Raw genomic sequence first — 15939 nt, forward strand, 5'->3', positions numbered from 1 at the left:
AACACTTTCAAAGTTGTTCCTCTTTCTTTTGAGCACATTACCATGTGGGGACTCCTGTTTACCACATACATTGAGGCTCTAAACACAATCAATATGTAGAGCCCCATGGGTTTATGCTGGGAGAGTGGGCTTAGCCTGTTCTCTCCGCACATGAGCAGTCGCTCATTGCTAGGTGGCTGGATTGGCTGCCCAGACAAGCGGCTGCTTCGTTCAGGCGCTCTGGGAGTCGGGAGAAGGGGAGCGCCAACGCATGGTGCCTCAGTCCCCAGAAGGCACCGCACAAGTGCGAGGTACTTTACGGCCAGTGTGGCCAAAGTTAATGGACTGGACCCAGAATTTGGTTCAGAACTCAGGCCTATTTCCAACAGCAATATTCAGCTCAGAGAAACACTGATGCAAGGCCTCACTCAACTCTGAGTGAAGTGATTAACTCCTAAGAGACAAGCTGGAAGCTAATCCCTTACTTCCGCTGACAGAATGTTTATCATGTTGATCTCACCTATATTGTTCTGCCTTAGTCAAATACATTGAATAACTAGCCTCAAGCAGGTACCCCTTGGCTGTTACTTTAAACATTCTTTCTTAGATCATACACTAAGCAGATGTACACAAGAAGTAATTTAATTGCTATCTCATACATATAGCTTAAACAACCCCTTTTGACTTTTCTAACACTCTTTAGAGCAAGAGCCGCCAGGAGACTGCCTCTTAGGCAAAGACAGACCAACAACTTAAGAAATTATTTATTTTATTTATTTATTTTATCAAATGTGTACACCGCCCCAAACTTTCATCTCTGGGCCGTTTACAATAACGCAGTAATATTGTCTCCATATAATTATCTCCAAACATAATGCAGATGTTTGGAGAACAAAAGGAGCAAACTGCTTCCTGACAACAAAAAGACAGTATGCAGAGGATGCTGCTCTGAACTGGTCCAGCAAAGAAACAGTTTTGTCATAAGAAGGAAGTTTTATGATAAGAGTGACTGACACTTTGGAGATCCAGGATTGAAATTGCTATCTTGAAAGAACTCCTAGTGCAGGTCTATGGGAGCCAGCTGCTATAAAAAGGTGTCTCTGACATGGCAAATCAGCAAGCTTTGCCCAACCAGCAGATCTTTGCTCACAAGCAATCCCAGAGTCCGCTTTTCAAGCCACGGGGCTAGAGCAGTAATTCTTTCCATGGACAGGGACCGTCTGTGACCTCTGCTGCGCAGTGAGAAGTCAAGACTACCCAGCCATGGTGCTCTCTCTCTCTGCCTTGCTCTGAGCATCTACCACCAGCCTGCATAATTCCCAAGCTCCAGCAATGAACAAGTAAGTCCTTTGAAGCCTTCTTCATGAACCTGGTGAGATGCCTATTCAATGAACAGCTCAGCCTGATCCCCCTTCCCTCCTCCCTACTAATCACTGCCATCCCTTTCCTAAGCCCTCCCATCTTTCTCTCTAAATGTTTTATTGGGATTTGTTAGACAGCTGTAATTATTGATTGCACACACACACGATAGCTAGGCACATTGCACTACACCTTGAATCGTAAACATGTTTAATTTGGATGACCTGTTTGAATTTTATCCTGATGAGCAACTTTCTATAATAAAGCCCATTGAACTTTCTGAGTGTGTCTTCCTCTATCTCTGCACTCCCAGATCCTACATAGTCACCATCTCCAAGAACCAATTCAGTGTATGTATGATATGACTTCCCCTCTTTCCCTCTGAGCATATACAGAGTGAGAAACCAGGTGTAGTTCACAACAGTGCCTTCCTGGGGTCCCCCCTCCCCACGTGCTTAAGCCATGGCTACAAGCAGCCGCAGCTGACACACGATCAAACAAAAAGGGTTAATGGAGCACTCACTTTTAAGGCAGGCTAGCTGCCCTGGAACCACCAGGTTCATCCGCGAGCCCAGTGGTTCTCACAGGAGAAAATTGGACTGTGAGAATAGCCTCCATCTCACAGAAACTGAATTTCAGCCATTGTCATAGATCAACTCTTGATATCAGCTTGTCATGTTTTATGTGCTACAGAAAGAACTAACACCTTTGTCAAACATAACCCTTAGCCGACTTCCAGAATGAAAACCAACTTGATAAGAACTGGGAACTGAAAGTTGCTGGTTCCACTAGAAACTGTTGCCCAAATATGGGTCACAAATGCTACTGCTTGTGAACTAGAAGGTTGCGTAATTTGAAAAGCCCATTTATGCAGTTATGAAATATTGTCATTCTTCACGACAGAAACGCAAAAAACAAAACAAAAAAAATCCAATTCTCTACCCATACCACTCAGTTTCTGTATATCTGTCTGAATTAGTGTCCTTTCAGAATCTGGAAAATTCTGGATGGGTATATATTGGGCAGCCTAACAATGCTAGCCCAAGAGAACAAGCCAGCCAGCCAACCAATCATTGGAGCAATTCATTAGCCCTGGTTCAGGTACACTGTATTCAGGTGCAGGGCCAATGGGAGCATGCCAAGCAGCCACATCCTTGGTAGCCACACCCCCATTCTCCCCAAACACACCCAGTGTTCCTGGTCAGAGGGAGAAAGCCTCCCAATGTGCAGCATTTGCCTCTGCAGTCAAAGCCATACCCTAGAAGAGGCAGCGGGGTGGGGGGCACTGTTATGGAGTGCAGGGCATGGCCAACCTGCTCACCAGCAAGGGCTATTGTTTCCCAGCAAAGTTGTAACAAAACTAAGCCAATCAAAGCACAGCTTATTATTATGACAAAGTATACAACTGTCTTTTAAAGTGTGTGCTGTCAGGGACTGGAGTGAGAAGAGGCTTGGACTGAGAAAAAAAGAATCAGTCAGAATGAGTGCTGTAAGGAGTGGAACTAAGAAGATTCCACAGAGGCTTAGTCAGTCACACACATCAATCTTTCTCATGGAGGCCCCAGATCATCTGAAGCTCCCTGCAACTCAGGACCGCAAACCCAAAGGCTGTCTTGTAGCAACCACACACTGCCCCAGAGGAGACAAATATCACTGGATACTGAATTCTATTCAATAGCAACTATTTGCCAAACGTTCACATGTTTAAATAAATATTGACCCACACATTTACAGTAGAGTTTTTAAAAGCACATTTATTTCAGTTCTGTTAAGTAGTCATGTAGCAGCAATGCTGAAGTAACCCTATTTGCTATTAAGCACACTTTTTGATAAGACTCACATTTATTATTTATTTATTATTATTAATTTGATTTCTATACTGCCCTTCCAAAAATGGCTCAGAGCGGTTAACTAATTGCTACAAAAAGGCAATCATCTATTACAGTTACTCCTACATGCACCAAAGAGCTTAGATCCAAAGGGTGCCTTGGACAGACAAAAAGTTGCCCCTCTGTTTCCATCAATTTCTTCCTTTCTTTCCAAACCCCTGGGATCCAGCCCATGCTATTCTAGAGGTCTCCCAAATATAAAAGTAAAGGAGACTGCAATGGGCAACATAAGGTAGAAAACCCTAACTGCACAACTAGGGATGTTCACGAACCTGTTCAGAGGCCCTTTTGCGGGCCTCCGAACAAGTTCGAACAGTGGGAGGTTCAACGTTCGAAGGCAGGGAAGGGTGCACTTACCCCTCCCTCCACTTTACCCCTGCCAGTGCTTGGTATTTGCAAAGTCCTAGTGGGCGGCAGCATACCTCCCTGCTGCCCCATCTGCTCCCTGGCCAGAAGTAGCGGGTGTGCATGCTGCACTCATGTGTATGTGCCCGGCATGCACACGCATGCCAGCTACTTCCAGTCAGGGAGCGGATGGGGAGGCAGGGAGGTACGTAGGGACTTGCCATATACTGAGTCAGACCATAGGTCCATCTAGTTCAGTATTGTCTACACAGACTGACAGCAGCTTCTCCAAGGTTGCAGGCAGGAATCTCTCTCAGCCCTATCTTGGAGGTGCCAGGGAGGGAACTTGGAACCTTCTGCTCTTCCCAGAGCGGCCCCATCCCCTAAGTGGAATACCTTACAGTGCTCACGCATCAAGTCTCCCATTCATATGCAACCAGGGTGGACCCTGCTTAGCTAATGGGTCAAGTCATGCTTTCTACCACAAGATCAGCTCTCCACTCCAGATCTGATCTTTGACCAGATCTAGCCAGAGAATTCTCATCCACCCAAGTCCATAAGGGACAAGGCTACATTGGCACCATGGAGGCAGAGTGGGGAAAGACACAGGGAGATAGGAAACTGCCATATACCAAGTTAGCTCATTGGTCCATCTAGTTCAGTATTATCTACCTGGCCTGGCAGCGGCTTCTCCAAGGTTACAGGTATGCCCTATCTTGGAGATGCCAGGGAGGGAACTCGGAACCTTCTGCATTCGAGCGTGCAGGTGCTCTTCCCTGCAGGGCCTGAAACAACCCCGTATCTTAAGTGTTCACACATGTAGTCTCCCATTCAGATGCAACTAGGGCAGACCCTGCTTAGCAAGGAGACAATTCATGTTTGCTACCACAAGAACATATGCCACCTTAAGTGGCGCAGCGGGGAACAGCAAGTATGCTGCCGCCCCGTAGGACTTTGCAAATACTGAGCGCCAGTGGGGGGAAAGCAGAGGGAGGGATAAGCAAACCCTCCCCCGCCCTTAACGTGCAAGCCCGGCCCCTGCCTGGTTCCATGCACATCCCTATGCACAACTGGAGTGTGGCATGCACAGCTTTGGAGACAAACAAAGTAATACACATAAGCATACTGCACCTACTTTTTATCTATACCGAAATATAAGTCTACCATTAATATCATACCTGTAGCTTTTGGAAATCTTCTCTTTCTTGTCTTGCTGCTGCTTCTCTTCTCTGCCTGTCTTCCTCATGCTGGAGATGCTTTGCCAATTCTAGATCACTCAAGTTTCTTTCTATTGTCGTACCATATTGTATAAAACAAAATAAACTCTGATAAGTATTAGAAGGTTTCAGGGAATTGGTTTTGTAGTATACTTTGTTTTGGGCAGGAGCTCTGCCAGATTTGATAATATTGAAAACCCCAGATTTTATATTTTTCAGGCTTAACGAGTTACACTATTTTCATTTGATAGAGGGATATTTTAAAAAAGACAACCTGTCTATTTAAGCCAATTTAACAAAGGCCAATTTCAACCCATTCTTCCACTGATGCTTTGTATTTCCTAAATAGCAATGCATACTAATTGGTATGCAACTTAATAACTTACACCTAAACAACAGGTTTATTACAGCATATAGGAAGATTTTTTTTCTCCACTGATGCCACTTTAAATTTCACTTAAGCTCCTTTTCCTAGCTTGCATAACTTTCATGCCTTGCCCTAATTCCTTTCCTACAAACATACAATATAACTAACACTAAAAAACTTTTGTTCATTGCACTCCATCAGCTTTCTGGATACGAGTTGCTCTATTAGGCAAATAACGGACTCAGTATTTTTCAGATACAAGGTCTGTAGTTCCTGGCCAAAGTACTTTATTTTCAAAAGAAATATGAAAGGAAAGGAAATGTCCTAGTTTGCTTGGGGAGAGTAAAACAGTCGGGGAGTTGGGGAAAGTAAAACAGTTTCAGGTGGGCTACGGGGTGGAGACTGCCTTGGTTGGCCTGATGGATGATCTCTAGTTGGGAACTGACAGAGGAAGTGTGATTCTGTTGGTCCTTTTGGACTTCTCAGTGGCTTTCGATACTAGGAGTATACCAGATCACAGATAGATGCAGTGGATGATCTTCCCAATTATATGCAGGACGCACCTCACCAGGGGCTGGATTTCTGTGTCTGATGATATGTGGTGGGTGGAGTGGGGGCGGCGAGCGGAACCTTTAAACGCAAGTACAGCAGGTCCTTACCTGCTCGCCCTCTTCCATGCAGCTTCCTGCTGCAGCAGGGCTCTCCTCAACAGCCTGTGCAGATGCCAGTTGCATGATCAGCATGGTGTCGCTGACAGCATGCTTGCATTTAGCTCTAACTAGGCTATTCTGAAGACAGACACATTTTTTAAAAACTAGTTTTTAAAAATTATTTTTATTCACTCTAGCTATAGGTACATGGTATCACAATATTTGTGCTGGTATGGTTTAGAACACTGAAAGATATAAAAATACAATACAAAGCTGGTGCAAACTTTGAAGAATTTCCCCCACTTATAGCACATTTTTTGTTCTCAAAACATAAATACTTAGTCATCATTTGTATAGAGTTTTCAAGTGTTCAAAGCACTTAGCATGCATTATTTTGATGCAATACTTACAACCACCCTGTAAGGGAAGTATTATCCCAAATTGCAGCTGAGGTTGACAGAGGGAGGCTTGTCTAAAAAAAAACAACCTATGTAGCAAGTTTGCAGTAGAAGCAAGAGCTGAACTGGGAAAGTCCTGATGTGCAGGTCAGTCTTTTAACCATTATACTACACCATTTCTACATGAAGAGCTAGCCACAGAATTTTATTTTAACAGGCTTTTTATAAAGATAAAACCAAGGCAGACATGCATATGCGCAAGTATCAACATCTCTTGAGAAGTACACAACATTTTAAAGCAACAAATACAGAACAGACATTTCATATTTTGAAACTGTCCCCTTACCTAAAAAGCTGCATTCCTCCAAGTGCAATTCAACGTGTTCCTGTATAACTGGATATTCAGTACAAACAAGGTGACACATTGGGCATTCATAGAGTCCCTGGCCATTTTCTGGAGTAAAAATAAATCAATCAAATTACTACTGAAGAAAAGCTAACTTTTTTTATTTAAAGAAAAGTTTGATTCTTAAACTCAGATCAACATGTAGGAACTGCAGTCAAAGATCAACTGTGCTGAAAATGAAGACAGTTTCAACATTCAGCCACACCTGCCAATCTGTATGAGGTATTTGATCCAGTGGTCCCTCTAATTTTCCCCCATCTCTGTGCAGAATGAGTTTTGCTCTGGGCAACAGTATCAAGGCACTGTCTGCACACATTCAAAGTTGGGCCTTCCTAATTCAACCTGAGTGGGATCTAAAATTAACTGAGCGGACATCAGAAAATGTGTGAGCTCACACACATGTGCCCACCTTAGAGGAAACAGTGATTTGATCATCATCCTCTTTTTACTTGGTTTATTCCTTTATGGTTTGTCTTCAGATTGCAAGACAGTGGGATTTGTTATACTTTGCTTTTTTTAGTACTAGTGATTTTAGGCATTTAAACTTATGTGTAAGCAAGAAAACAAAGTAAGGCTCACCCTACCACGTTCAACCAATGCTTGAGGAATTTTAAAGGTGCCTCATTTAACCCCACCATGGTGGCACCAGGCACTTTACACTACAAAGACACGGACCTAAAGCCTCATTTTAATCAATAGCTTATTTGCCAGACTGCACTACGAGTGTGATCTCTGTTGTATATGTTATTCTCGCTCTATACAACACACCGCCACATAAATATAACAGCCCAATATATGCTAGAGAGGGTTTCTTAACTTTGGGTCCCCATATGTTGTTGTACTACAATTCCCATCACCCCCGTTTGTGGCTGGGGATGATGGGAGTTGTAATCCAACATCTGGGGAGCCATGGTTAAGAAACTCTGAGCTTGAGGCACCAAGAGTTCCAGGTGAGACACCCCCATTCCCTATGTAAGGCAGTTCACACAAACATCTTTATCCCTGTCTCAGTCAGTGATGGCCTGCATGTGAGTATGAGCTAATGCAGATCCAATACCAGACAGATAGCTTTGCCCCGCCGATAAACGCGAAGCTTCTTTCCAAAGTGAGTCCAGGCTTGCATCCACGAGCAAACTGACAGCTGCACAGGATATACACGGACTAGCTCGTCCTCAGCGTCTGACTCACCGGGAGCAGGAGAGGAAGAAGCCGGTGCCGCAGCCGAAGAGACTCCCTGGGAAAGCCACTGTCCCTGCAGGGCTTTCCCGGACACGTCCATCTCCCGCTACGCTCAAGCGCAGTCAGTGCCGGCCTCTCGGGAACCCGGCCAGCCACAACTCCCCGGCAACGAAACCCAAAAACCAAATTGCAGTAGCCCGCCGTGTTTAGAAATTAAAAGCGGCGGGATGCCTTTTAAAACCGGCGGGGCGGGGGTGCCCCAGCAGCAACCTAAACGGTCCACTCGCCCGCACAAAGGGTGACGCACGCGCAGTCGCCCATCCCTGTACGCTCACGTGCTTCTTTGCTTTCCTTACGACAAAGCACTTTCGTTTCTCGATCCCGCTGCTTTTCTGTTTTGTTTTTCTGTTTCAAGCTCGGCCTCTTGCGCGTATACAGCAGCTGCTACCCGCGCCCCTCCAGTTCAACATAGGACTATCAATATGATGTTGCTGCTACCTTTTGCTTCTTGATAGACACCACATCTACGCTAAAGTCTGAGATTTCTGCATTGCTTTCTCTGAGAAGCACTCCCGTCCGCCCAAGGGGGAGGGCGAGGAGAAGAAAAATTAGCTTACGAAGCATCCGAGGAGTTCCCGGTGCAGACAACGGGAGTTGTGACTCTTGTCTTTTTCCAGCTCTATGTTTATGTCGTTGCCCAGCACGCGGGGAATGCTGGGAAGCGAGGACGACTCATTCTGGGTCTTCAGAGAGGCCGGAGCCTCCATCTTGAATTGCGATTCTGTCTCTTCCAAGGGGGAAGAACGGAGGTTGGCGGCCAGGGTCGACCCCAATGGGTGCGTGAGCGCGGCGGGGTGTGAAGCATTTGTGGGGGTTAAGTGCGACGCTTGCGCCGTCAGTAGGTTTTGGGTGGGGAGGGGAGGCAGCTGCATGCGCTCAAGGCGTTTCTTGCCGTTCCTTCCTACCCGACTGGCTCCATATCAAGGGGGGCCGGGGGAGTGGTCGCATCTCCCGGACTTCTTTGCACACTTCCCGCCATCCTCCCAACCCACACAAGCCCAGTACAAGCACGTCAGCTCTGCACACTCAATCTGGGGTTCGCGTGGAAAGTCGACTGGCCTTTCAGCAAATTAAGGTTGCAAGCCTGCAGAGCAACCCCCTCCCCCCCGCCATTGAAACTGGTAGGGATTAATATTCTAGTAAAGATGCACAAGATCAGGCTGCGCGATTAATATACGTGATTTATTCGTATTACTTGCCCTCCTCTCCATGGTCTTTTCTTCCATCGTGGCACCGGCGCAACATGGTTGGGGCGCACTGAGGACAGACCACCCCGGTTGACAGGCATGTTGGGAGCGGGAGGCCAGTCTCTCTTTTCTGGCATGGGGTGTTTCTCCTGGGACCAGGCGGGGAACCTTATGCTGCAGGGAAAGTGGGTGGTGAGATGAAGCCTGTCTTCTCCTGTGTCCAAATGGGCCCCTCGAGTCCTTAAACCACTGCCCCGAAGGGCGACAGGTACCTGGCGCCTGGGTGGAGGGGAACCAGTTCCTGTCCCTCTGGCAGGAGAGGGTTTCCTGGTGGCTGGTGCCCTCACTGGCTGCCAGCTCCCCTTTTGGAGGGAACACCCAGGGAGCCGCATAGGACACCACCCCGCTGTCCAGGGATTCCCTGGGGGCTGGGTGTGCTTCTTGATGGACATCACATCTACGCTAAAGTCTGAGATTTCTGCATTGCTTTCTGTAACAAACACCTGTCCGTCCAAGGGGGAAAGCAGGGAGGAGAAAAATTAGTTTAGGAAGCATCCAAGGAGTTCCTGGTGCAGACAACAGAATTCCCTGAGTATGGGCACTCTTCAAGGCCTAAGCCTGAGTGCTGTGACACCTGCTGTTCAAATTCTATATATATGGAGGACCTTTGATGGAGGTGACAGATGGGTTTTTGTAGGCTTTCCAGTCCCTTGCTCTGGGGGTGGGGACTGGAATGAAAGTCCATCATACCTACCACCCATCCATTAAATGCAGAAATAATGTGTTGGATTAGAAGCCCCGAGGGTCTTACTCCATCCTCTCCCATGGTTAGTACAACTTATAGTAGCATAAAGACATCTTTATCCCTCTTTGGTCAGAATTGCCGGGTGCACGTGCGCACGCCGGGCACGCCATTCACGATCGTGTGTGCCTGTCTGAGTGTGCTATCACGGCATGCGAGCCTGGTACTTCCATCCGAAGAGAGGAAGGGGCAGCAGGGAGGTACGTTGCCGCCTCGACAGATTTTACTGGACACCAGCGCTGGTTGGGGGGAAGCAGTGGGAGGGGTGTGTGCACCCTCCCCCACTCTTAAAGACCTAACCCTCCACCGCCGAATGGTCAAACCAGCAAGTGTTTGAACCTGTTTGGAGGCCTGTAAAAGGGCCTCTGAACAGATTCATGCACATCCCTAGTGTGAACAAGACTCCTGTGTAGTTTTTACAATGGAATTACTGGCATAGTGAATTACTTCTTACAAGAGAAAGTTACCTTGTTCTGCTAGCTTGGAGGAATCTTTCTCTGGATTCATGATCCCTCCACTGCCTTCGTTCCCACCACTTTAGCAGCATGTGAAGAGGAGATAGTGAGATGAAACTATTCAGGACACAGTTGTCAGATGATCAACATCATCAAAATATTGGGAGAACAAGAATGTGAAAAATATGTCAGATACTATTAGTATTCTCATTTTTCTCTACAAAAGAATGAATGGGAATGCATTCCTTAGAATAACCTTGTTAAAGGCTTTCCTCACAGATCCTGGGCTCAGTGTCTCCTGCATCCAAAGTACTAGGTAGTATCTACTTAGCAGTAGGGATGTGCACAAACCAGTTCAGCGCTTCTTTTCTGGAGTGCTGAACCAGTTCGAAAGTGATATTTGTACTGGTTTGGAGGCAGGGGGTCCTTTAAGAGCAAGGAGGGTGCCCTTATCTGCCCCACCACTTTTCTCCCGCTGGATGCACATTGGCCATATGTGTGGTGGTGTTCACCGGGGCTGCAAGGAGGTACACTGCTGCCCCACACGGACACCTTTTGGGAGAGCACTGGTGGGAGAAAAGCAGTGGGGCAAGTAAGGGCACCCTCCCTGCCCCTTAAAGGACCCCGCCTCCTGGGAGTGCACGAACCAGTTTGTGCACATCCCTACTTAGCAGTGGTGCTGAGGTGGTAGAACTGCCTCCCTGAGATGTATGTCTTCCCTGCTATCTTGTTGATGGGTTGTTCCATTGACGTTAGGTTCTGTGACTGGTCTGATTTTGTTTTTTCCAACAGTTGTCTTCTCTCATATTTTGAGGCTGTTTGTACCTGCGCCTGTGTCAGATGTTTGTTATTCATCTGGTAGACTTCCATATGAAAAGGCAGTATTAAACTATATAAATCATTTATTCTATCCTGTGCATTTTCAGGAGTATGGTTTCAGGTTGCAATCCTATACTTGGTCACAGAGCATGAAGGTAGGGAAAAGAAGGGCAGACAAGAAGTCAAATCACCCAGTCTTTGTAAGTTGGCTTGGAAGTAACACTTTATTCAATGAAACTTAAACACAAGTAAGTATGTGTAGCATAGCACTGAAAAGTAGAAATGGATTCCAAGGAGAGAGATGATCCTTAAGGAACGTTGTTTGAATGGTCTGTATAGTGCTGTTGAATTCAGAAGAGGATTTTCTATAATGAATAGTTGTGTTCAGTTTATGATCGTGTAAAGGTTAAGTAAAATACTAGTTCCTTAGCTGCATAATGGTGGTGGTTGTTTATGCGATTTCTATACTGCCCTTCCAAAAATGGCTCAGGGCAGTTTACACAGAGAAATAATAAATAAATACAATGGATCCTTGTCCCCAAAGGGCTCACAATATTAAAAGAAATATAAGATAGACACCAGCAACTGTCACTGGAGGTACTTTGCTGGAGGTGGAGGGGCCAGTTACTCTCCCCCTGCTCAATAAAAGAGAATCGCCATGTTAAAAGGTGCCTCTTTGCCAAGTTAGCAGGGGTTGTGAGGCCAGACACAATAAAGACTGCAGAGTGCTGTGCAAATGAAAAGTGGTACAGCAGTGACAAATAATAGCAGTGGAAGGTATGCACTATTAATATCTACCTTGAGAGAAGTCGATAGATCTTCTGCTCTTTGCTCTCTAGCTTATATAGCTGGAGGAATAGGAAAGCCACACTTTGGGAAAATTGAGGGAGGTACAGGGAGGTGTTGTGGTTAACATTAGGGATGTGCCCGAAACATTTCGGAGGCCATTATAAATATGTGAATATATACTCACAATATGTATGCAGATTTTCTCTCTTGGTTATTTCCCTTGCTTCCTCAGGCTTGCTAATAGTCTAGAAAAGAAAATGTAATGTGTTTGGTGTTCATTACTCTTTATTGTAGATACCATGGCAAGCCCAGAAAAGGATCATTATAGAATGAAAAGTTATAAAAACAATGCCCTTAATCCCCAAGAAATGCGGCGGCGAAGAGAAGAGGAAGGTATTCAGCTCCGGAAACAAAAAAGGGAAGAACAAGTAAGTCTCTAAACATTAAGCTCAGTAGAGCAGGCTACGTTGTTGAAGTTAGGGAAACTCTTAGTGTCCCTTGCATACTTGTATATGGAACTATGTGGCCATGGTTTGTTAAAACCATAAATGTTAGAGACCAATGGACACTTATAAGGAGAACATGAATGCCTATCCTCTGTTAGTTACCAGCTTCTGGTTCTCTGAGGTCTATAGGGTTGAGAGAGACAATGATATTTATCAGTACTACAGTAATAGTTCCATGATAGATTTTGTCTAGTTATAGTTCCCAAAAATATCTACATCGTTCCAGAGATTAAATTACTTCAGAATCACAGTGTTAAATGTTGCTCTTTGTATACCATATTTTCACACCAAGAACCCGTGGGTGACTCTGTTTTTTACAAATGGAAGGCGGGGCGACTTAAAAGGGTGAGGGCTGTGTACCTAAGGAGAAACATTTCTCTTCCCGCCATCTCTGATGCTCCCCACTCTCCCAGCCAAGTAAAAACAAACATTTCTCTCCCTGCCACCTCCATTGCTCCCCACTCTCCCTCAAGTAAAGCGGTTCTGAAGCCACAGTTTTCAGTCTCTTCTCTAGACACTCACACCTAGGGTTGTCTGCAACTTGGCTTCCACATCCCCCAATAAGGTCTAAGTGTCCCCACCCCGCGCTCCCTCCCTACAAGCTGGAGGCTGCTGCTTGCACTTGCTTTGCAAGAGAGTGCAAAGCAAGTGGGTTTCCTTCTTTTTTCTTCTCTATTGTTTGAAACATAGCACAGTTTCAGTCTGCTGTGCCTAAAGAAAGAAATTCATTTGCTGTGTTGCGGGGCAGGAGGGAATTCCTCTTCTATTTTTTGCATTCAAAGAGTTCCAGCATAATAGATTCCAGGCAGAAAGAACTTGCAGAGAGCAGCTGCATGTGGGCTTTCAAAGTATCTTTTCATGAGGATCCTTCTGAGATACGGGTGCTAGGCAGGTGCAGGCAGTTGCCCTGGGTGGGGACTATGCGTGAAAATATGGGAATGCTTCCCACAGTTGAGACCTTCTAGACCCATTTCAGACATAGGTGCCAAACAATTGAAAAGAGTTGCTGGATTGTATGTGTTTTCCTCTTTTTCAGCGGCTTGCCTGCACAAGCTCATGTCCCTATAACTCATTGGCACTTCTCAGTATTGCACATGACCATTGCCAAATTGGATAAAAATACAACTGTATATTATAAAACCATATTAAGCATGTCTCTTATAAAGGTGCTCGCAAAGTGAGTTTTGGATTGTTCTAGTATAGACTGATTAATTTCATGTTGGGCAAATTGATTTTAAAATTGAGAAACAGATAAAACTAAATGTGGACTAGGTTATATAAGCTTACTTTACATAAATATTGCTTAATATTTGACTCCTGAAAAGTTATTTCATCTTTTGTTTCTTAGTTATTTAAGCGCAGAAATGTTTCTCTGCTGGGAAATGAAGAGTTGATGCAAGAAAGTCCCATTCAGGATCCTGATGTCAGTTCTACTGTACCTATTCCTGAGGTAGGGAACCCCAAACTGACTTCAGGTATGTTGAGAAATAAAGTTAAACCTGCAATCAGTGATGATGACTTTTCATTTTTAGGAAGATGTAATTACATGTGATATGGTGCAGATGGTTTTCTCAGATGATTCTGAACAACAACTTGCAGCAACCCAGAGATTTCGAAAACTGCTTTCTAAAGGTAAGTCAGTGTTGCATTTCCTTTTTAACAAATCACGTTGCAAATGTTATTCAAATTACATGGGGAGGGGGGAGAAAGCATTTTTATAGCACAGTTTGTTGAACATTTTCATCTGTTTTTACATCACGTTGTTGTCATTTTTGTTTGGATATAATAAGTACCCAAAATCACTTTGTTCTTGTTTTCACTAACAGATGAAAGAATGACAGGATAGCAACTGCACAGTTGCTATCCTGTTATGTGTTTTACTGTTCATTGCTGCTCTAGTTACGTATTCATCCACTATATGTGTGTTGTAAATGGTCCAGTGAGCTGCTAATACAAAGCAACTTACAATTAATTGATGTTTTAAAAAATGAAAAGTACTTTAAGATTGAGCAATGAGTAGTCTGTTATTTTTATAACTTGATTCTTATCAGCTTTGCTCCAGTGACTTCTATAAATTGAACTGCCAGCAAAAATAATCTGGAAATCTGCTTTGGAAAGATGCCACATTATTGTCACTACAAAGTAATGTTATATGTCTGTTATACTGTACTGCTTTCAGGATATTTTGAGTGCTTTGACTATGTTAAACACAAATATTGTGTTCACTAGGCCCATGCACATTTGGAAAAAGTCACATCTGATCCTTATCCAACCTGATCCAATTTTGGAATTGAATTCTTTGCCTCCTGGGCATGTCAGATATCAGCTCAGAGTTGCATTTCTGGTTGGAAATCCAATTTAAAATGAGATTCTCCCCACCCGCCATAGAGGTGAGTGAGGAAATAAAAATAAATTGGCTACAAATCACCAGTTGGTCCTAGAGCCTTGAAACTGTTCACACTTGTGGAGAAGGTGGGCAAGCCCCCCTGTATTGAATTTGAAGAGGATTGGTCAAGTCCCTGGTTTTTGGTGAATTTGTGAGATTATTGGTTTTTTTAATGGCTAAATATGATGAAATCTGGCTTGAATTTTACAAAACGCTCTGGGTCTGAAGCCCTCACTAGGACTATCACTCCAACATCAAGTGGAGGAGAAAGGATTTCCTTTTTAAAAAATTTTTATTTCCTATTGAAGGAGCAGGCAGACCTTTTAAAAGGGATTTAAAGGACTTCACACTTTTAATCCCTTAATGGTTAGAATGGAAAGTGAGAAAATTCTTTCTAAACACAAAAACAGAAACATTCAAAGTACTTTCACTTTTAGTGCCTGTGCTTCTGCAGTGGTGGAGACAAAAATTAATATAAAATTAAAGGAATGTCCTGTCTTCATATCTAGAATGTCATGTAGATATGATGGAGTTCATATCTTCATACCTCAAACTTCATATCTAGAACCTTTTGTAAAGTTCTGGCTTGAAACAAGCCAGTTTTAGCCCTTTATTCGATATTTTAACCCCCTCCCCCCAAAAAAAAATTCAGAGGAGTGGCACATAGCTTTGGGGGTGGGGGGAATGACACAGAGTCCTACCCATGTGGACTTCATTTGTGCCAGATTTCACAACTGTATGCCCATCCATTCAGGAGATGGGCGGGGGGGGGGGGCAAAAGGGGCATGTTTTTACCTCTTTTCATGAAGGCAAAGGACAGATCCTTCCACATGCTGGTGGAATGATGGTCCAAAGAGCATCTTCCATTTCAGACATGTTTTTTTTAAAAAAAAAAAACATTCTGGCTTGAAACAAGCCAGATTTCACCATTTTTAGCCATTTTAAAACAAAAGTTTCAAAAATTCACCAAAAATCAGGAAATTGACCTATTATCTCCAAATTCACTTCCTCACATGTGTGGCAAGTTCCAGAGCTCTAGGACCAACCTAGAGTGATTTTTAGTGCATTTTTATTTCCCTTTTCATCTCTGGGGTGGAAATCCTATTTTCTGAAGGTTTTTAAACAGCGGTTTCCGCCATTTTGTAC

The 15939-nt window shown here is 44.4% G+C and overlaps 2 protein-coding genes across 9 annotated transcripts in view; one reads left to right on the plus strand and one right to left on the minus strand.

Moving 5' to 3' along the window:
• The window catches only part of ZUP1 (zinc finger containing ubiquitin peptidase 1), a 28773-nt gene extending 20345 nt beyond the window's left edge, over nt 1–8428 (minus strand). Inside the window, exons 1-3 of one of the 4 annotated variants that reach the window (XM_053271994.1) lie at nt 8407–8428; nt 6551–6658; nt 4751–4860 (exon numbers count right to left, since the gene is read on the minus strand). In XM_053271994.1, coding sequence (XP_053127969.1) covers nt 4751–4860; nt 6551–6658; nt 8407–8413 — 225 coding nt within the window. In that variant the 5' untranslated portion in view covers nt 8414–8428. Of the gene's footprint in view, nt 1–4750; nt 4861–6550; nt 6659–7798; nt 8077–8287 lie in introns of those variants that run through there. The other 3 variants (XM_053272081.1, XM_053272178.1, XM_053271900.1) reach the window with 3 other exon arrangements.
• The window catches only part of KPNA5 (karyopherin subunit alpha 5), a 36485-nt gene continuing 28713 nt past the window's right edge, over nt 8168–15939 (plus strand). Inside the window, exons 1-5 of one of the 5 annotated variants that reach the window (XM_053271457.1) lie at nt 8168–8625; nt 11220–11312; nt 12196–12329; nt 13756–13857; nt 13940–14039. In XM_053271457.1, the coding sequence (XP_053127432.1) occupies nt 8622–8625; nt 11220–11312; nt 12196–12329; nt 13756–13857; nt 13940–14039 (433 nt within the window). In that variant the 5' untranslated portion in view covers nt 8168–8621. The other 4 variants (XM_053271533.1, XM_053271620.1, XM_053271769.1 and 1 more) reach the window with 4 other exon arrangements.

This window comes from Hemicordylus capensis, chromosome 1 (assembly GCF_027244095.1).
Source record: "Hemicordylus capensis ecotype Gifberg chromosome 1, rHemCap1.1.pri, whole genome shotgun sequence".
Lineage (NCBI taxonomy): Eukaryota > Metazoa > Chordata > Lepidosauria > Squamata > Cordylidae > Hemicordylus > Hemicordylus capensis.